This window comes from Typopeltis vanoorti, chromosome 17, assembly GCF_054136105.1.
Source record: "Typopeltis vanoorti isolate ZY-2024b chromosome 17, IOZ_Tvanoo_1.0, whole genome shotgun sequence".
Taxonomy (NCBI): domain Eukaryota; kingdom Metazoa; phylum Arthropoda; class Arachnida; order Uropygi; family Thelyphonidae; genus Typopeltis; species Typopeltis vanoorti.
In genome coordinates, this window is record NC_143565.1 from 13,612,561 (window position 1) to 13,634,326 (window position 21,766).

The 21,766-nt window shown below is 34.9% G+C and overlaps 1 protein-coding gene across 1 annotated transcript in view; it reads left to right on the plus strand.

Annotated features, from left to right (window-relative positions):
• The window catches only part of LOC150097167 (kinesin-like protein KIF19), a 145,229-nt gene that overhangs the window by 118,533 nt on the left and 4,930 nt on the right, over positions 1-21,766 (plus strand). Inside the window, exons 18-21 of the mRNA XM_090407604.1 lie at positions 3,340-3,452; positions 3,565-3,671; positions 12,605-12,865; positions 15,445-15,538. Of these exons, the coding sequence (XP_090263730.1) occupies positions 3,340-3,452; positions 3,565-3,671; positions 12,605-12,865; positions 15,445-15,538 (575 nt within the window). The remainder of the gene's footprint in view (positions 1-3,339; positions 3,453-3,564; positions 3,672-12,604; positions 12,866-15,444; positions 15,539-21,766) is intronic.

Consider the following 21,766-nt stretch of genomic DNA (forward strand, 5'->3'; position numbering starts at 1 on the left):
GTGAATAATATCATAAACAAGTGAATTATTTCAAATAACATTGAATAGTGAATTAAAGAATTGTGCAAGAGTTCTCGAGTGTTTTGATAGTGATAATCATTCTGGCTGTTTCAGCTGTAGAAATGAATACAGCTGGAGTTTGCAATTGGCTGCAAAATAGTAGAATATCGAAATCTGCAAAATCACTGCAGAAGTGGATACTCTACAGTAATAAACGTGGACAGTATAATGGAAACTAGTGTGACAATGCACCTGAATATTCAGCACAACTTGCACTGAAAAGTTTGGTCAAATATCCTAGTAGCACGATACCATAAATATTGTAGCATTGGGCTGTGCACGTTTTTTTTTTTTTTTTTTTTTTTTTTCGCATACGCGTTGAAAACCAAAAAACAAAATGGATTATGCTCATATACATAAACAAAATATCACATGGCTTTAACAAAAGTTGTTTTCAGCAGAGGTAGGAACTTAAAAAAAAATTAAAACCAGCTGAATTGGTAGAGAATTAGCTCATACACCCTTAAACATAAATTAATTACCATATAATCCCTTAATGAATGGCATTAAGAGAAAGCTCGGCTCCAGGCGGGGTGCGCAGGTGAGGCCTACAAATACTACCTCTAATAATTCCTACATTTTTTAAAGGAAGATCGTAATAAACTGAAAACTATTTCGTTCCATTAAGTTCAATCTATTACCACCGATCTCCTCTTACGATGCTTTGATCTTTTCCGTGTTATGAATGCTGAATTCCTAAATTCTTCTTTTCACGTGTTTAGAAGTATATTGTTTGTACAGGTAGCACTGAAGCCACGTTCATGATATTAAGATTTTTACTAAATATAAAAAGGTAAGAGAATAAATGATTATGTGCAATTAAAAGAGTAATGTTACTGCGTATGGAAATCCAAAGATGAAATGCACTTCTGTTCGTGTAGAGTGGTAAATCAATACTGCGTGATTTTTATAAAATTCTCTACAATTTTTATTTAAAAGAAAAGAACCAACGATTGTTAGTTCATGACGTTTAAACAAAAGAAGCAAAAAAAAAAGACTTTCAAATATCGCAATTTTACAGTTTATTTTAACTTTATTTTAACACATGAATAATTCTAAAGAACAAACTGAAGCATTGCGAGAAACATGCATCAGCCGAGATGTGTATATGTATTTTTGTTTCTTCTTTTCGTATTTAACTATTCTTCATGTAGTTTACACTTAGTCCAAGACTAATTCGATCTTATATGAGAAGACTTTTGTCATACGAATTAATTAACTTAAACTTTCGTGCCTTAAAAGAGTCCAATATTTGCTGGCCTGGTTGGCTGAGTGGTTAACGTATCTGCTTTGCAACCAACAGGCTATGGATTCGGGTCCCGCGGTGGTCATGGATATTTGTAATTGTATGTGGCTTATATTATTATATTGATATATATTATTATACCAAGAAATTTTATACTTGGTTTTAATCCTTTTCCCAAGGAAGCAAAACAATGTTTTGCACGTGAAATAGAAATATATTCACGTGTGAGCTACTTGAATATAGAGGCTAATGACTTCATATCACTTGCCTTAGTATGTATCCCATAATGCAAAGCTATGCATAATGGGAAGGACCACTACCCAGACCTGTTTCGACCTTTACTGAGGTGCTGTTTAAATAAAGACCTCTCTAAAAATTAGGCGGTCCCCCAGACCACTCCCTACGAGTGACCGTCCAACTCAGCGGTGGTTCCACTCAGTGAGAGGCTCACCCCCCCCTCCCCAAGCAGAGCCATAATCTCAGTGGTGGCCCCACTCAGAAACAGGCAAAAATGTACCCCCAAGCAGAGCCTCTTACATCTCAGGGAAAGTAAACACTTCTGCGCTTTATTGTTTAAGTACAGAGGTTCTCCAAAAACTCATGAGATCCCCAATAATGAGCGACCAGCAGGATCAAAGCTCAGCGTTGTTCCCCTCAGTAACAGGCTCACCCTGTCACCGAGAAGAACTCTCGGTGTTGGCTCCACCCGGTGGCAAGCTCACCCCACCACCGAGCAGAGCCACTCGTATGTCATCTGAGGGGGGGTAACAGCAATAGCCGAGCCTTAGTTATCTTCATGGGCTACAGTTCTTAAAGTTCTTAAAAGAACTGGGCGATGGACTGAGTCCTTGACTCTTTACCTCGTCATCTCAATGAAGATAATCTGTGTGGATGGAGTGTTGTTGAGCTAAAAAGCTCTAGTCATGGCTGGGTAACGGCAATAGCCGAGCCTCAGTTAAAACTTCATTGGCTATAGCATTGCCATTTGTTACCCTGGAAGTCCTAAAAAGGACTTTTGGCTTATATTTATTCTCATGGGCTACAGTATATATATATATATATATATATATATATCCTTATATCCTTATATATATATATCCTTATATCCTTATAAGGACTGGCTTAAAGGGGCGAAGCAAGAATGCTTTTCATATTCCCCGTTATCTGTAGAGGACAGTGTAGGGATAAGGTTATTGAGCTATTATTAAAGCTCTGATCATGGCAGGAGGGTAACAGCAATAGCCGAGCCTCAGTTAGATTCATTCATACAATATATATATATTATATTAAAGCTCTGATCATGGCAGGAGGGTAACAGCAATAGCCGAGCCTCAGTTAGATTCATTCATACAATATATCAATATATATATATATATATATATATATATATGAATGAATATATATATATATATATATATATATATATATGAATGTGGATACCAAAAGGTGCTTGACTTTATTAATAAAAATCTCTGGATGAGAGAAAGATGTAGAAAGTTTTTACCTTGGGTTTATTATACGTTAAAGATACCAAAAAATTTTATATTTAGTTTTAATCCTTTTCCAAAGAAGCAAAAACAGTGTTGCATGTGAAATATATTCAGTTCTGAGCTACTTGTACATGTGATCTTCATTACTTCAACCTTGGTATCTCTCCGTGGTCTGGCTCCCACTGATGAGACCTCAATAAATTCGACACCGGTCTGAGTAGTGGCCTTTCCTATTATGCATAGCATTATACACGTCCGAAAGGAGGTGTGCTTTGCATTATGGGATACATACTAAGGCAAGTTATATATGAAGTCATTAGCTTCTATATACAAGTAACTCAGACGTTAATATATTTCACGCGCAAAACATTGTTTTGCTTCCTTTGGAAAAAGGATAAAAATCAAGTATAAAATTTCTTGATATCTTTAACGTATAATAAACCCAATAATGATGAGAATGGATCAATATATGCAGTGCTTAATAAATTTCAGTTTTTTGTTTTGTTTTTCATCGAAATTAAATAGCCTCTTTTGTTCGATTAGCTCCCACCAGGAAGGAACTGACAGAGTTGTATCGCATCTATCAACAAGAGATGCAAGATCTTAATAGTGGCCGGGAGTCGGTGACCAGACATTTAACTATCAATCCTTATAGGGTAAGTATCTTTTTGTTACAAAAAAAAGGAACAGCCGTTATTTCACAATTTGTAATGTTAATCATATGGCGTTCAGTTCTTTGTAGTGTTATTTTTTTCCTTATCTCTTCAGCCAAGTTCTGTCCTGGGCCTCAGACCACTAGGATCCAGTGAAAGCATGATGGAACTCAATCATCTTGGAAGAAACAGAAGCTCGGATAGTCTACCCCCCATCAGCAGGTACTGTCTTTTTCCTTGATTGGAAACCAGTAAATAACAAGGGGTGAAAAATTATTGATTAGGTGTGTGAAATGAATTCAATATTTAAGTTCGTAAGATTATTCTTATTAATATACCCTTCCTCTCCTATCTTTTGTATAAAAGGAGAAATATTCGTAGCTAAAATTAGCACGTTCGCCTTTCGGATGTATCAAATCCTACGTAAAAGTCTTTGACACTATCAAAAGAGAAATTTCAGCCGGCTAATATATTATTAATATATTATATTATTATAATATAAATAATATATTAGCCAGCCGGCTAATATATTATTTCAGCCGGCTAATAATATTACTGATAACTTATTGTTATCAGTAATATTATCCAGACTTCTTCCTTTCCGACACTTTTAAGTGCACGTCACCTATTCTTATTTTCGTACTTAGAAACCGGTGACTCTTCGAAATCACTTTACTGCCGTCGATGTTCATACTTTCCCTTATTTTAATTTTTCCTGAAGCTTCAGTTTACTTTTAACTATTTTTATTTATTTATTATTTGATTAGATTTCATTTATTTGATTAGATTTCATTTATTTGCTTGAATTTAATTCATTGATTTTATTTTATTTTATTTTATTTTATTTTATTTTAATTTATTTATTTTGACTCTAACTACTGGATTTTCCTGCTCAGTAAAATTCGACTTATCTCTACGAGTATTTAATTTTTTTGCTATTTTATTGCCTACGTAGCTTCGTAGAAAGTTGCGCGACATCGGGACAGCAGAAGAAAGGACATTTTCGATTCTACTCACTAGCAACAGGAAACGCTTATCTAGTTTTTTCCTTTCTTTCTTTCTTTTTTTTTTTTTTTTTTTCTTTCTCAGCCAATTTCGATCTTTTCGTCCGCATGGATAAGTTAGAGTTCTTCTTCCGGAAGAAATTTATTTTCGAACTCGGGCGATATTACCAAAATGATACTAGCTAGGATTTGGAACACAAGATGGTACGGAAATTTCTCATTTCCGGTATTCAATTCTTTGTATTGGCAACACGAACGCCAACAAGCTGCAATGCATATGGAAGGCAATGTATCAAGAAATAATCAAAAATGCTTGAAATAACAAAAGAAACACTGAACGGTGAACGTAACTCATTGTAGGTGTTCAAAATGACCTCCGTTACCAGCCACACAGCTGTTGAGTCGTCTCATCATTGATTGCATCATGCTCTCAAAGGTACTTGGCTGGTGTGTGTGATGCCAATGCATGCAATTCTACACGTCGCTGCAGTTCAACATTCCCACTAAGGCAGAAAATGCCAGTGATTTAAAATGATCTTACAAAAAAAAAAAAAAAGCCATAGGATTTAGGTCATATGACCGACGAGACCATGTAAATCTACCTCTAAGGAAACTTTTTTGGCACAATGTAATCTCTTTTTCATCAACTCATTTCTTTCTCTGAAATATTAAAACCACTGGGGTTGTACCGGTTAGCAAGTCCTCTCCTAACATTTACGGATGGGCCAAGAGTACAAATGAAGATCCACGTATCATATTTCTAAATATTTAGAAGATATAAATCAAACTAACAAATTGTAAAATATAATCATTCATATCCTCCTACTTCACAAATTTCTTAACGAGTAAATTGAGGAATATGTATAAAACTGGTCTCTTTAAATCGTCAAAATATCAATGCTGATTGAATTTAATTCAGTCTGGGTGCTGTGTTAATTGGCAACGATGTATGGATGAGTAATAAAATTAACATACATAATTCATAAATTAATGTGTATTTATTCCATGATTTTTTTCCATTTTATTGATTCTGAATATTTCATTTTTTCCTCTCTTTCTTATTTAGTATGTTTATGTGCTTTGAGACCCTTTAAATCCAGGGACAGGTGCCCCTCTTCCCATGTATAAGGGTGGCACTCACGGCTAGAATGACATCCATGTGTATTTTGTTTAACACATGATTTGGCATTCATATTAAATGCAAGTATCTGAACTTATGATCAAAATACAAGTCATATATAGAAAGATCTAATAAAAGCACAAAGTGGGCTCATATGATCAAGGTTTTTTTTAAGTATTGCTAAATATTGAAATAACAAAAAAAATGAGTTATTAACGTATTCTTTGTTAGAGTTCATTGAGCTTTTCATATCTGCTTTCAAATATTTTTGCCTACTTAAATTAATAAAATCATTGATGCCTTACAAATAATAATAATAAATAAGATAAAAAAAAATAAAGCGTCAGTTTCGTAAAATATAATTACAGATGTGCACTTGCAATTTTTTATATTTGCAAATATACAAAAGACATCGAATTATTTTTAATCTAAGTTTCAAATAATAGCACGCGCACTGTTCATTTCTCTTTCTTTATAGGTGATAGAAATGAAACAAAACTTGCAAAACGACATTCTAAATTTAATTTCAAGAAACCGATCAAAATCACAATTCTAAAATCAAGTATTTTTAAACAGTGTTACTATTTCAAGTGCTTTTAAAAAAAATTAATTTATGACGTAACAAATAAGTAAATAACAAAAATCTTTAAGCATTAAATGCAGAAATTAAAAGTCCATTCACTAGAAATTCCTTCAATTATAATTTCTAAAGCCAACTATTAAAACATTTACCAACATTATTAAGCTCAAGCTGGAAACCTATCGCTCTCAGGCGGATTCATCTTTTCCAAAGTTTTTAAAAGAGTTATTTCCGCTTCTAACTCTTCTATAACATCGTTCTGCGTATGTATTTTAAGAATGTTCTCACAAATACTTAGCCTTCCTAACTGTAGTTGTCGGGTCATATTCTGTAGGCGTTCCTGTAAATGCTCTACTTTTTTAGTTTGTTCTTCGTATTCTTCTTTTAATCTTTTTACGTTGCATTCTTTGTCTGAATAATCACTTTGCCTTTTCCCTTCCAATGCCGCATTCCACTTTTCTGTATCTTCAATTTTTTTATCAGTACTATAGATATTTTTAACTAGCTCCAGAATGTTTTCTTCGAAATTTATTTCAGATTCCGCCTGTTTGGATTTTTCATCACCAGATAAGAACTCGCTTTTCGAAACATTTTTGAACCTTCTGTATATTAAGAGAGTACAGACAACAACTCCGATTATGTTAAACACAACCGCTGCAATGAGCAATGATGAATCAGTGAAAATATCCATTGCAAATATCTCAGAAATAAGTCAATTTCATGGCAAAATCAATTTCATGTAACCTAGTGGCAAGTATTTGAATTAAACAACGAATTAACGAATTATAAAAATTATTCAAAACTTAAAAAATGAACAGATATTGTAAGCACTCCAGCTTGTCCTGTTGATTGGCGTTTTGAAAAATTTTCAACATCTACTCACCGAATTACTTGATACATTAAAAAAAGAACTAAAGTACTTTCCGTGAGCGTTGTTCTTGGATAACAGTTTCAAGTACAAACGCTCTTCCGTTCGTTCTTCTGCTGTTTTTATTACTTATGACGTATAATATCAAATCACCGTCCAGTATTTTCAATATGTGCGACTGCGTGAAAAGAACTCAATTTGCTGTTGCAAGCACTATGTGATATATTTAAGTTAATGCGCATCACACATCGCAAAGATTCAGTCTATAAACTAATACATTTTTTAATATTTTTTAAATAATATAAACTAATGAATTTTTCACAGTATCACAGTATGGTTTTGTAATCTACAAATATATTCAATTTTAGCAGATTTTATTATTATTATTATTATTATTATTATTATTATTATTATTATTATTATTATTATTATTATTTATATGGAGTTTCGACATTTCTTTATCCTTTTTAAACTTATTATTACCTTTTCTTCCCCAGTAAGGTGACCATTTGTCCCTGAATATCATGGACAGTCTCGGAAGCAAGTTGTTCATGTCCCCGATTTCTATTATATTTTCTCTGAAGTATTATTTTTTTTTTAAGACGAGATCAACACTAAATGTACCTAATACTTAGCAATATTATAACCGTTCGTTATACTCGGTGATGGCATATCGACCGAAATCTGTACGTTATTTTCAGGGGTACAACTTGGAAACCCGATAAACAGCAAGGTATTTACTTTCGTTGAAACTAGGAGACACTATCGACATAATAGTTGCACAAATCTTAAAAGGTAATGCTAATTATGATTTACCTACAAAGGCAGTCCAACTATCAGCATATAACACCAACTTAGGGAGTTTGCAGCGAAGAGGAATAAGAAAATATGGTTACCAAAATTAAGTCGCTTAAACAAGAAACATAATTGGTTGTGATTAAAACACAAAGCTTGTAAATAACTGCGCTAAGGCAACTTTTGATTCCCTGCTCATAGATATCGAAGCACGTGTTACAAAAAAAAATTGGAGATCTAAATAAACAGTAACACCCCGTCTTACGACGATATCCTCATATAACGTTTTTTTCAATTATGACTATTGCTCATTTATACGACGTTTAGTTCGTACGACGGTTTTAGCGATTTTTTTTTTTTTATGTTGGACCCATATACGAGAGGTTGGCTAATCAACCTATAGTACGTTAGTAACGCATATGGGTACTGGGTTGGGAAAGGAGAAACTTCTTTATATTTGATTTAAAAGCCTGTATGTTGTATTCCTTGGGAAATATGTCAGGGGAAGACTGTTCCACAGTAGCAGAAATGAAGGAGGAGGAAAAGAAACTTGTTCTGTGGGTTTCAAGGAGAACTGTGAAAGGACGTTGGGCAGCAGCCGTACGTGTTCCAATGGGCATAGTACAGAGTGGGGGAATTATTGATGCTGTTTCAGATGAACATTTTCCATTGAAATGTTTATAGAATATACAAAGTGCAGAGACCAAACGTCTATGTGAAAGTGAGGGGAGCGAGTTGATAAGAGATGGCTCAATTAGCAGTCTAATTGTTCTCCTCTGTATTGAGTCAAGCATTTTGAAAGAGCTTTTATCCACTCCAAATGTGAGAACAGTATTCTATAGCTATGTGGATTTGTGATTTGTATAAGTTTAACAGCTGTTTTGAGGTAAAGTAACGTCTTGCGCGAAAGAGAAATCCCAGTTTTTTGGAATTTGAGGATGCAATGGTTGTGATGTGTTTATGCCAGGAGAGGCCTGATGTCAGGGTAATTCCGAGAAGAGACATCTCATCTTGTCTGGGAATTTGCGTGCTATCAAAAATAATACTGGAGAAAATGGTTCTTTTTTGTGGGAAATAAGACAGAACTAGGTTTTACTAGCGTTGAAGTTGACGACGTTATCTGAGCCCCCATTGGAGGATGGTGTGGAGGTCGGAATTAAGGGTAGAGGTGATTGGTGTTCTGTCGGTCTGAAGTGAGTTGTGTAGAGTAGGGTTTGTCAAATGAGATCAATAAGCAGAAGTGCAGTATGCGTCAACTCCGTTTATTTACGACGTCGTTACTCGTTACATCTCTGTGGTTTGGTGTTTATCTGTGAATTATAAACTGTTTATAACTATTATTTTAATGTTGTAAATAATGGCAGATCAAATTCAAAGGAAGAGTGCTGTTGTTTCTTGTGAAAAGAAGAATATACTTAAACCTATTCAAGCTGAGATTAAAATGATTATATTTAGTGACGATGGTGTATCGAACACTGAGACAGGCTAAACCTAATCTCGCATTACTGTTGTTAAAAACAAAATTCCAGGAAAATTAAAAAGTACTACACTAGCTAATTCTACAATTATCCGTAAATGTGAGAATCTTATCGCCGAAATAGAAAAACTTTTAATAATGCAGATTAATGATCAAAGTGGTTGTCGTCCCTTAAGCCAAGCTGTTCAGAAGATCTTTCCGTTTGCGAAAATTATTTTAAATTTTTGGTTTGCGTATACGACGTAAATAAATACTTTATTACGTCATTTACGTACATATAAAAAATGTACATATTAATAAACCTTTACATGAATCTATAAGCGGGGTGATAAATATATTACAAGATGTGTTTCCCCCATATGGAACTGCACTCCGAGATACAGATGAAACTAGGGATTTGGGGATAGTGGTAGTAGATAGAGATTTGAGGTTTAGAGGACATATTGCTAAGGTTGCTAAAGTAACTCATAGGATCATTTGACTATTGAATAACACACTAACAAATAGAGACAGGGAAGTTGCCATGCCTCTTTATAAGGTCCTGATAAGTCCACATTTGGATTACGGTGCTCAGATCTGGTCACCCGAGTTTCTTGGAGATGAGGAAGTAGTGGAGAAGATTCAGAGGCAAGTAACAAATATGATGAGTGGTCTGTGGAATGCTTCCTATGAGGATAGATTGATTGGGTTGCAGAAGTTGGTTAACAGGCGAAAAAGAGGTGATATGATAGAACTGTTTGAGTTACGTAAAGGGTTTTATTCAATTGATGCAGGGGAAATGTTTCAGCACGTGCGTGGCTACAGGGGGAAGAACAGGAAGTTATCCCTGGAAATTGAGGAAAGGCGTGATTAGTAGGTTTGTGTGAGAGATAGATTTTTTTCACTTGGAGAGTGATTGCTCTTTGTATGTTAATGGGATCAAGGAGAGGTACGATAGATATTGTGTGGATAGTTTCGGTTTCCTTTTCGGACTCCATGGAGGTGCCCCTTACAACAACAACAATAATAATAATAATGTTACTAAAAAAGAAAAGAAAAAAGTGTATCATTGAGAAATGGTGTCCCCTTCTTCGAAATTGCCAAAACAAAGTTTATTTATTTTAAAATAAAGTGAAAGTCAAGATCAGTAAACATAACTACAACCTATTTCAACCATTGAATTAATATTTTCATTAGTATTTATTATTTATATTCTTCATATACATGCACAAAGTTTTCTTTGCTTTTTTTAATTAATATTTCATTTGTTTGTTTATTAACCTCATGACCTATACAGATGAACGCCTTTCAATTTTAAACATTTTTGTTTCGAATTTATATCAACTAATATTTAAAAAAAAATAATTCTGTAACACCTTTTATTCCTAAAGGAAGTAGGCGGAACGCTTTACTCCTAAAAAAACTTTTGAAATTCGTAGCAGCTGTGGTTATCATCTTTAGTAGCCACCGGCAACTGAGTTCAGGACTATTACTGAGATTTTCAGCCATCGGGGAGAGATGGAGTTTCACAAATAACTTCCGTCATTTGCATTTTAATAGGTATACTATTATGTGAATCAGTGAATTTTGTGGGGGGGGGGGGTTCAGTTACAGAGTCAAATCCCGAGTTTCCTGGAGGAATATCCATATTTGTCTGTGCCAAAGAACGTCTAACTCAGAAACTAGATGAAAAAAAGAAACAACAACAACCTAATGTTTCTGCATCTAGTGTTATAAATGCAGAAACGATACTACCATACACTATTGTAAGCCTATTTATTTCAAATGAATATACTCAGATGTTTTCCTGGAGAATATTTTAAGTCTGGCATTGGTTTCCTCGGGTGTTAATAGTAAACAAAACAAATAAAAGGGTTATAAGTTATTCAACAAGCATACAGCTAATGGCAATTGCAAGGCCTGCATTATTTCATGTCATGTAAAGCCTAAATGAGCATTGAATCATACAACCCAATAATTTATCGAATGTTTGGACGCCTTTGTTGGAACAATTCAATAACTCTGTCTGGACATGATAACGACGTCCTCTATGGAGTCTTGCAATTACTTGTGTGATTTTCATAAACTCATAGGGCGATCGTTTTCCCAGTCGGATACAAGTGGAACAAGAGGCTACATGATAATTTTAATCAAAAGACTAATGATTATTTCGATTAAATAAACAGGATGCATGCTGTATGTTCATTGTAACTTTATGTAACTGGAACTATGATGACTCCTGTAATTAATCGCCTTCTGGACGGAGTCTGTTGATATCTGAAAAATATATGCACAATCTTCTTCTTATTATTCCTTCACTCCTCTTTTACCTGTCCATGTCGAGGATTTTTTCTACATTTAAGTTATCGTATCGAGGAAATGGTGGTTAGCCATATGCCTCCCGGTGTGTCTTATGTCTGTAGATGCGTATATTCACTGGCCGGTTTGCCTGTTTTGGGTTACGAAAACCCCCAGTTTCCGTTGAAAAAACCGGCTAACGTCATTAGTCGAAAGAAACCAGATAAAGGTTCCTCACGTCCCTGACTGGAATCGAACCATGGTCTTTCCGACCAAAGGGCTTTGTCTATACGGATTGAGCTACGGAGGCTCGGCAGAATATTTCATATATAAATAAAGAAAACATTTGGAATGTAAATATGCAGGTGAGAGTTCCATTTCATGGGCTTAAGCGTTCTAAGTTTGTAGCTGGTTTCTGAAGAATTCAGAAACTTCAACAGGTAAAAGTCCGGCGAAGTCAATCAAATCCAATATACCATCGGATCTCACTGAATGTCATATGACTAGCTGGCATTATTTTAGAAAACAGATCTCTGCAGCCCTTTATAGTGTCTTACCTGAATTCCTCTACATTGTTGTAACTCTTGTTGGTCTTTTCCAAGTTCATATCCATGTACGTCTTTTTGAATACCGTTGGGTCCTTGGACATTAATTTCCTTTCTGTATATTTCTAGACTGTAATGACATCCTAGCATGTCCATCGGTTGATAATGTTCGTACAGATGATTTTGGGTGAAGCAGTCTTTAATCAATCTCACGAATGAGTTGGTCATTAGTGTGGCATCTATGATAGCACTTCTTTCCCAGTGCAACAGATAACAGATTTACACTCGATTCTAATGGTATGAATCGAGTCTTATTATTGATGTCCTATATAGTAGAATACCATGTGCGTAAATATGAATATACATTACTATGCTTCATTCAAAAAATAGGCTTTCAATACTTATTTCATCAAAGCATAGATGATTGAGAATCGCTACATAAAAAAAGAAACCAAATCTTCCTAGTGATGATTTTTGTTTCTCTTCTAGCGATCGAGAGGATCCACTGTTCTCTCAGAGGCCTCGTCCATCAAGCGATCGAGAACCTCGCACAGACAGTCATGTCAGCATACAAAGCAACTTTAGCTCTGTTCCTGCCTCACCTTCAGAAGGAGACAACGTCCGATTCCCTCCTCTTCGTAACCAGACTGAGCGAAGGGACGTTATGCCACCTCGAAAAAGAGTGGGTTGGCTCAATGAACGTGATAAACGCAGTCCTGAAGAAAGGTCGGACAGACACCGATTCAATAGGTGAGATGTCCAATTTAACTTTTTCTTTCGAACAGTGTAGACTTTATATAAAGGTTAAATAACAAAATAATTCCATTCACTATTTATTGAGAATGAGCTTCTGGAAATTAAAACACAGAGAACTAACATCAGTGTTAGTAAAATCGCAAAAAAAAGTCACAAATTCATTGCAGTTCTTGATAACATTTAATGTTCAACTTCAGTCTACAAATAAACCCAAATGAGTCATCTTGGGAGTCCAACAATAGATATTACAATGCTATTGAAATGATAGCTGGGAAATTAAACGTCAACAGAGAAACTCTCTGATTTTTTTTGGTTCAAACATCAACCAAAAAAAAATCAGTGGAATAATATTTCTCCTTGTTTTTTTTTTTTTTTTTTTTGGTTTGCGTTTGAATAAATTTTCTTTATGCTAGTGTTTCGAGTTACCAGTGAAAAATCGAGTTGAACTCACTTTTTCACTTGGTTGTTTAGGAAAAATGGTGGAAGTTGTCAACCTCTTACCGTGAAGTCTAAAATCTTCGGCAGCCGGGAACTTAGCTATCGATTAAAAGTGGCATGCTGATTTCCAAAAGTTCATTAGGACTAAAATATTTCCTCTTATTCCATATTAGGAATAAAAAAACAGTGCAGAATTTATTTTTATTAACATTTTAAACCAGATAATATTCATAATTATAAATAATCATTAAAATTAGATGCTTATTTATAAATTATAAATTATATATATATATATAAAGTCTCTTTACTTGAAAGAAAAAGATCCTTTTTTTTTGTTGTTGATTTTAAATAATAACTTAGCAAAAACATTTTTTTTTTGTGAATAAGCCCTTTAAAATTATGAATTGCTTACAGTTATTTACGAATATTTTAATGAAACATTGTTTGGTTAAGTAAATAATAAACAACGTTTTTTTTAATTCTTTCCATTTAAACATTGTTTATTTAAAAAGTAAAAAAGCAAACTAAAAATTTTGGTATTTATATTTTTTGTTAATCTTATTTAGGAAAATAAAAAAAAATATATTTTTAGCCTTAAGAAAAATTAAAGTCTTAGTTAACCGAATTAACTTATGCGAAACACTTGTCAAATGTATTGTTAAAATGCTACATTATAGTTTCAAATTATTACTAAAACTTAGATGTTTCTAATGAATGTTTTAGATCCTGCTGTTGATTACTTGGCTAACAAACTGAAATTTATTCACTATTTATTTTTACAACGCTAAGATTTTTTTTCTTGCGTTTTATGACTTCCATCACAAAAGAATGGAAAAATCAGTACCCTGAAGACAATCATAAACATCCATGCCACACCAGATTCGAATCCGTGTGGCATAGCTGTTTGTGATTGGTTGTAGAGTGGATGTGCTAGCAACTAGGCAACCAAGCTGGAAATGTTTATATTGCTTTTAAATCGCAGTTATACATTACAACAGACAAATTTCTGCAACCTTTCTACTTACTTTTATTTCATTCAAAATCAGTAAGGTAAACATTCTTGTTTTAAAGGTAAATCGTATTTTGTGTCAAATTTTACTGTAGAAGTAAATTTTATTACGTAAAGAAAAATAAAGTGATCAGACGTAATTTTTCACGAGGATAATGGTCAAAACTCCACGTTAATTTATGTGAATTATGAAAATCGACATAATATCGGATCTGAAGCCCTTCCATTCACATTACAAAGACGTTTTATTAATTTTTAAAACTTTTATTCATACATGTTAATAGGTATTTTCTGATGAACAATTCATTTGCCATTCGGATTGAAAGTTCATTTTGATTATAAACACAATTGTATGAGAATATTAAAATAATCCAAATAGATATTATCTAAAATGCACTTTAATATAAACCATATTTTGAGGAGGGTGAAACATGTGTTGACACCTTCTGAAATTGGAACAGAGTCTCCATAGCTCGCTCGTTATAGACGAAGCCCTTTGTTCGGAAAGACCTGGGTTCGATAGCTGTCCATAACGTGCGGAACCTTTATCTGGTCTCTTTCGACTAAAGGTGAGTTAGCTTGTCTCATATAGAGCAGGGTTTTTTACCCGGAAACTCGGGTTTTTCGTCCCTCAGAGCAAACCGGCCCCTTGAATACACTCTGATTTACAGTCAGAAAAGATACATATACCTAATTCCTTATTGGGAGGGCTCGACCGGCTACCTACCACAAAGAGACGAGAGATAAAGTGGGAGGGGAATCCCATACGAATAGATAAATCTGGAGAAAGCTGTAATAGACTATATCCTTGGAACGTATGATGAAGACGAATGTTGAAAAATTTAAATCTACATTTATATTACTATTTTCAGAGATTTAGTTTTTTTTTTGGTGTAGTAATAATTAGAAAACAAAGATTTATATAAATATCCCAGTCTTCGTTCAAGGGGTTGCTTGCGATGTAATGTGTGGAGTCAAGTTTGCTTAAGCAGGCTGCATTGCTTATGCTTGAGCTGTATAAGGATGTAAAGTCGTGTCTACTATAAATAGTAATTAAACTAACTACTAAATGATTTAAACATTTCTCTTAAAAAAGATGTTAATTAAAGTTTTGGTATTTTCACAGTCCCAACAATATGCTAAATCAGGCCTACGTCAGTCATCAAACGCCAACTCCAAATACTTTGCTGAGGAGAAGAGGTTCGATGGCAAGGAGAAATGTAAGTATGCAGTTTGAAATTGTTGACAGTGTATTGCTCCCTCGGCAAGCTGTTCTATATGCTGTGTTATAAATGTATCCTTATATTTCTGCAATGTATATGAGCTCATAAATTGATGCTAGCTAATGAAGTTTCTTTGAGAATAAGAAACAACAACAAAAAAAATCGTCCCACGAAATGAGCCTTTATTAGTATTGCTTACTATGTTGCTGCTTGATAACAAATATGGAAAAATCATTGCTTACCTTTCATGCATATTGTGTCGTCCAGCCTCAGTATGTGATAGCTAAGCATGGAAATCAGTGAACTGATGGAAATTAATAAACGCGGATTTTGCGAAGGTGAGGAAACATGGAATGTCAGATTCTTTTATATCTACTAAATCAGGATCAACGTGTCGTAAGTAGATTTTTAGTGCAGATGGTTTATCGCAGAATACAAGTAAAATTCGTTTATATATATATATATATATATATATATATATATATATATACAGTCAACAACTCACGATCTCAATGATATCTCATCACCACAACGTGTTGTTGTTTTGACCTTCTTGAACTAATTTCTTCTCATAAACTGATTGAGAGCATCAATTGTCAAGCATCAACTGAGATGGTTTGGCCATATTCAGAGAATGGCCCCTCATAGACTCCCATATTTAGCTTTGAATGGATATATAGGAAGAAAAAAGACCTAGAAGCAGATCAAGAAGTACTTGGATAAAGTTGCTGAAAGAACATTCCCATCTACCCAGCTATAGAGTCATGATTGAGATGGCTAAAGATCGCGATAAGTGGAGAACCTTTCTTCTTAGTGGACTCAACCCGTTATCAAGTGGATGAGATGAGAGAGAGAGAGAGAGAGAGAGAGAGAGAGAGAGACAGAGAGAGAAATTGATTGTCTTTCTTGCTATTCTCGTCATCTTTCATGACCACGTCTTGTACAGTTTGTGAGTATGCTGATCATCTTGCTCTTTATATAGTGCTCGCAATATTTTTTGGTTGCTCATAACAATGCTTCACAGTATTAAGAACACCAGAAGAAAATAAATTATTTATTGAACTGGCTGATATTTCTCTGGATTTTTAATCTGTATCTTCAAAGCACCTATATGATTAACATCTTCAGTAATCTGTATGGTAAGTCAGAACTGGCAGATTATGGTTTGGATATGCCACACGAGATTAAATGGGGAAAAAAAAAGACAATTGCGTTGCATAAAATCTGCTATACGTCAAACATGAAATGTTTGAAATCAGCTATGAAGCATTTCCCTAACTCAGCAAGAAAAAAAACATATAAAAGCACAAATGTGAAGGACCTTTGAAACGATTTATACATCATCCTGTATTTTCTGAAAGCAAAGCATCTAGCTCCTTAAAATCAAGTGATGATTGTTTCAATTCTCATAGTCCAATTAAGTAATTGATTCAGTATATTCCCGTAATCATCCTTGTAATTTGTAATCAACACGCTTTCTAGAAGCGTGTTGATTATAATCTAGAAAGCCTCTCTGGTTCATGGGCGAACTCTATTCAGCTGCCCTGCCATCAACACCTGACATGTGAAGAGAATACTGGTCCAACAATCTCCCAACAAACGACTTCCTGGTAGAAGATCCCTTGTTTTGCTCTTCCTAAGAAGATTTAGTCATCCAGGATCAGAACTAACAGGGTAGATGTAGCTACCTACTACATAAATGGGGGCCGTTACCGTTAGATCACCCTTATTGTGATTGCTCTCCTGTGGCTCAGACGATTACTCATATTTTGAATGACTGCCCACGGCGCCAATTTCAGGTGGATTGGCTTTCCAGACTGGACATTGACCTGTAGCTGTTCTGTATTCCTTTTGCCATAAGAATAGATAAATAAATAAATTGGATTAATAGTTAATTCCATAAGTATTTCTAGTATTGATTCATATATACGTGCTCATATTCATACATGAGAGGGGGGAAAAGGTTGAGTTTCCTTAACTTAAAAAATAAATAAATAAACTAAAAAGTAATCTTACACGATTCGAAACATGAAAATTTACAAATACTTCCAATCACATAAAAAACAGAAAGAAAGAAAGAAATCTAGGAAGATTTCCTCTCTTCTGCTGAACTCAAGTTAGATGACTATTGACTGATCTTTTCGTCCAAGGATTTATTCTTTCTGTCCATTCCCTGAGACATGACAGTTTTCATAGAATCGGAGAGGGAGGTAGAACAAGAGGCCATCGCTAGAAACTGTATAAGGAGGATGTGAGCAGAGGAGTGGGTTCTTTCCATAAAGAGTGGTTGGTGAATGGAATGAATTGCCAGAGTGTGTTGTGGATGTAGACACGTTGAATCAGTTTCAAGCACGGTTGGATGAGCATTGTGTGCAATAGTGTGTACCTCCCACGATGAGTCTCAGACTCCATGGAGGTAAAATGTTAATAATAATAATAATAATAATCGAGTCTGTGTAGCTCAGTAGAAATGGCGTTTGCATTCTACAGCGCTTGACCCCATGCTTGACCGTGGTTCAAATCTAGTCGCCGACTAGAGGAAATTTTTCTAAGCCTTTTTTCGATCGGTTCCCGAGTTAGTCGATCTCTGGAACGGGCTAGCGGGTTTTTTTCTCCCGGAAACTCGGGTTTTTCGTCCCGTAAGCTCAAGAAAATCAACCGTCGAACCTACACTATTTTCAGACATTAAAAATATTGTGTTAGGGTTAGGGACCACGAGATGGCGGCACTAGCTTACCGCCTTCACTGCGTACCGATGAAGCAGTGATAGCCTTGGGCCAGCTATCTCTCTGATTGGCTACCCGTGGAGATTGAACTGCCCACTCAATCTCCAAAAAGTTAGATAGGGTAAACGGCCCCTCCTACTCCCTATATGGGAACAAATAGGCGTTAGCTGATTTTTTTTAATAATAATAATAACGATAGAATCACACGTGTACCACAGTGAAAATTAATTTACTATACAGATATTTCCTCTTACGTATCATAAGACATCATCAGTGTGAGCAGAGAACAATACTAAGAATATGAATAAATAAACAGTAGAGTACATGCGTTACATTGGAATCCCATAAAAAAATTAAAATTAAAATGAGATAATTTGAAACTAAAAAAACTTCATATTAAAATTTTATTTAATACACTTAAGGATAACAACCTGCCTCTTGCTATTCCTGCCCATTAGGAATAGCAAGGCAGTCGTTTACAATGGAGGTCAGGGCGAGGAGGTAGGGCTTCAGTACTTTCTTTTTCATGAATCTATGTAACAGTTTGGTGTTTCCTAATCGGGTCCTTTGGCTAATGTTTTTTACCATGTTTTTCTAAGCCAGATTTGTGAGGTTTTATTAGCTGATGTGGTCCTAATGTTCAAGGAGATTCGTATATTGACTGATCTTCCTGTTTGCCTGTAGTAAGGTAAGGCAAGTTGCACGCGTATTTTGTGTATGCCAGGTAGCATCAACGGTGAGAGGTTGTCTTTTGGAGACGGTAACAGGTTATGAATTTGGTAGATGGGTTTGTAGGTAGCGAATAATTTATATTTTCTCATAATTTTGCCACCAGTTTACAGATTCCTTTAAACGGAAATAGACAACCTACACAAGAAGGAATTCTTGTCTAGGTTGTTGTATGACAGTGGTTAATTATTTTCTGAGTTATTCTTGGATCGTATATATTTAGTAGAACTGTTTGTTTGATCTTTTCCGGTAATTGTTTAAGAGATCCTTCGAAGGAACAAATGTTCTCTAGAATATAGACTTTCATTTTTCGTTATACAAGAAAGACAGAACTACTTATTCATGTTTGCTCAAATATTTAACTCAAAAAAAAAAAGAAAATAACAATGCTTTTGACGCCATATTATTTTTAAGGTATTACTGTTACTCGCCCTAAAATTTGAGGATTCACATTCTATCCATACATTGCTAACTTTATCAAAATGGAAATCGTTATGGGAACTACAAGTTCCTCCAATTACCTGCTACCAACACACAACAGAAGTCACCTTCAGGATAAGAATAATGTCGGTATCTACCAGCCTTTTTCGTTTCTTTCGCAAGAATGCCCAATAGCAATATTGAAGGATCTGCTAACACTTGATCATTCATCTTCTCGTCTAGTGGCAGAAATGTAAGATAATATTATTTATCGGATAACATCATTTTTTTGAGAACAATACTGTCTGTTATAGAACAGTTGTGGATGAAGTGATAATTATATACTTCATCCAGAAACACATATCCATGATTATATACTAAATGATGTGTTAATGATCTTGAACTTTGTGACCTCAAGACACAGCTGGCCCATCTTTCTACCCCCCCACCCAAAAAAAAAATCGCTAAGACGCCACTCTCCTTTGCTGAGTTTACTTCCTCCTATTGCAAACCAAGAAAAACATCCTATATTGTATCAGCTTATGTTCTTCCTGACTGTTCCTTGGGTTTCTTTGGACCATTATGGGTCTATCTTCTAAACATTTCAGCTGTGGCTGAAATGTTTAGATGGAAGCTTAATAATAACACCTCCCTGGAAGTTGCTTAACTCCAAATCCTATCCATTTCCGGTCATTTAGCATGCGTCTCCTGTTTATACTGCGCACCATCATTCAAGTCCTACTTGACTTGTGGTGGTGCGCAGTGTTTAAGAAAACTGAAGTATCTGCAGAATTTTTGCGACATGATGTATTCATCTGTAAACTGAGACAGTTCCCAAAACTCAAGACTAAATTATGATAAGTAAATATCAATCGGAGCTGTAACTACAGTGAAATTTTATGAATTCACTTTATCATCATCATCATCGTCATCATCATCATCATCAAATTCCTGCCATGTATCCTCAAGGGGTGTACAGCATATGATAGTACTACATGAAAAATTTACATCATTACTAACTTCCTATCTACAATTTTCCTCCAAATCAGTCTGTTACTTCTCAAGACTCTAACATTATCAGATCTTATATTTCTATCGTCTAAGGCACTTTGTACCGTATCAATCCACCTATATCTTGGTCTTCCTCTGGGTCCTTTTCCTGCCAACCTAGCAGAGAACACTTGTTTTGCTAATCTTTTCTCTCCCATTCTGTTTAAGTGACCATACCACCTGAGATTAGCTCTGCTAACGCATTCCTGGATGTTGAGAGTGTCAAGTTCTTTCCTAATATCCTCGTTTTTAATATGATATTGCCATTGATGCTAATATCGTATTAATGAAGCCTCTAATCTTTCTCAGGACTCTCATATCTGCGGTCTCTAGTCTTTGGTCAAGTGTTTTACTTCTGACCCAGCTCTCAGATCCATAAGTAAAAACTGGTTTGAACACTGCCTCGTATACAGCTAATTTAGTGTTCCGGCTAATTTCTCTCTTATTCCATATGAATTTATTCAATTGACTTCCCACCAAACCAGCTTTGCTGATTCTCTTGTCTATTTCTATATTTAATTTAACATCTTCAGTAAAAATCGTGCCTAAATAGCTGAAATGTTTTACTTGTTCCACAGGTTCTCCATTCACAACACAGTTGATATTTTCAATGAGTCTGCCTATTTTCATTGTCTTTGTCTTTTTATTGCTGACCTTCATACCATATCTATTACAACAGCTATTCAATTTAGTCAGAGAATCTTGCAGACTTCTAGCGGATTTATTTAAAAGTATAACATCATTCGCATAAAGCAAAGAGCTGACATTAACATCTCCAATTTTGATATCAGGTTTAATACCACTTGCCTTCATAATGTGATCCATATAGATAATGAACAACAGAGGGGATAATGTACATCCTTGTTTCACACCAGATTTAACATTAAACAATCTTCCTGTACTTCCTTCAATTCTAAATGCTGACTTACAACTCACATAAAGACTAAGTATTGCTTGATATAATGCCCCACTGACACCATATAACTGCAGCGTATTGAATAGCTTCTCTCTTGGCACCCTGTCATATTACTTTTCCAAATTGACAAAACTTAGAAATACAGATCTTTGTTATATTCCCAAGCTTTCTCGACTATTTGTCGTAAAGTGAAGATTTGATCCTGACAGCCTCTATTTGACCTGAATCCAGCTTGTTCTTCATCAAGCTTTTCTTCCGCAATTCTTCTCAACCGTTTCTCAAGTATACTTGCATAGATCCTACCAGGAACACTCAGTAGGGAAATACCTCTGTAATTCTCACATTCAGTTTTATTTCCCTTTTTATATATGGGTACTATGAGAG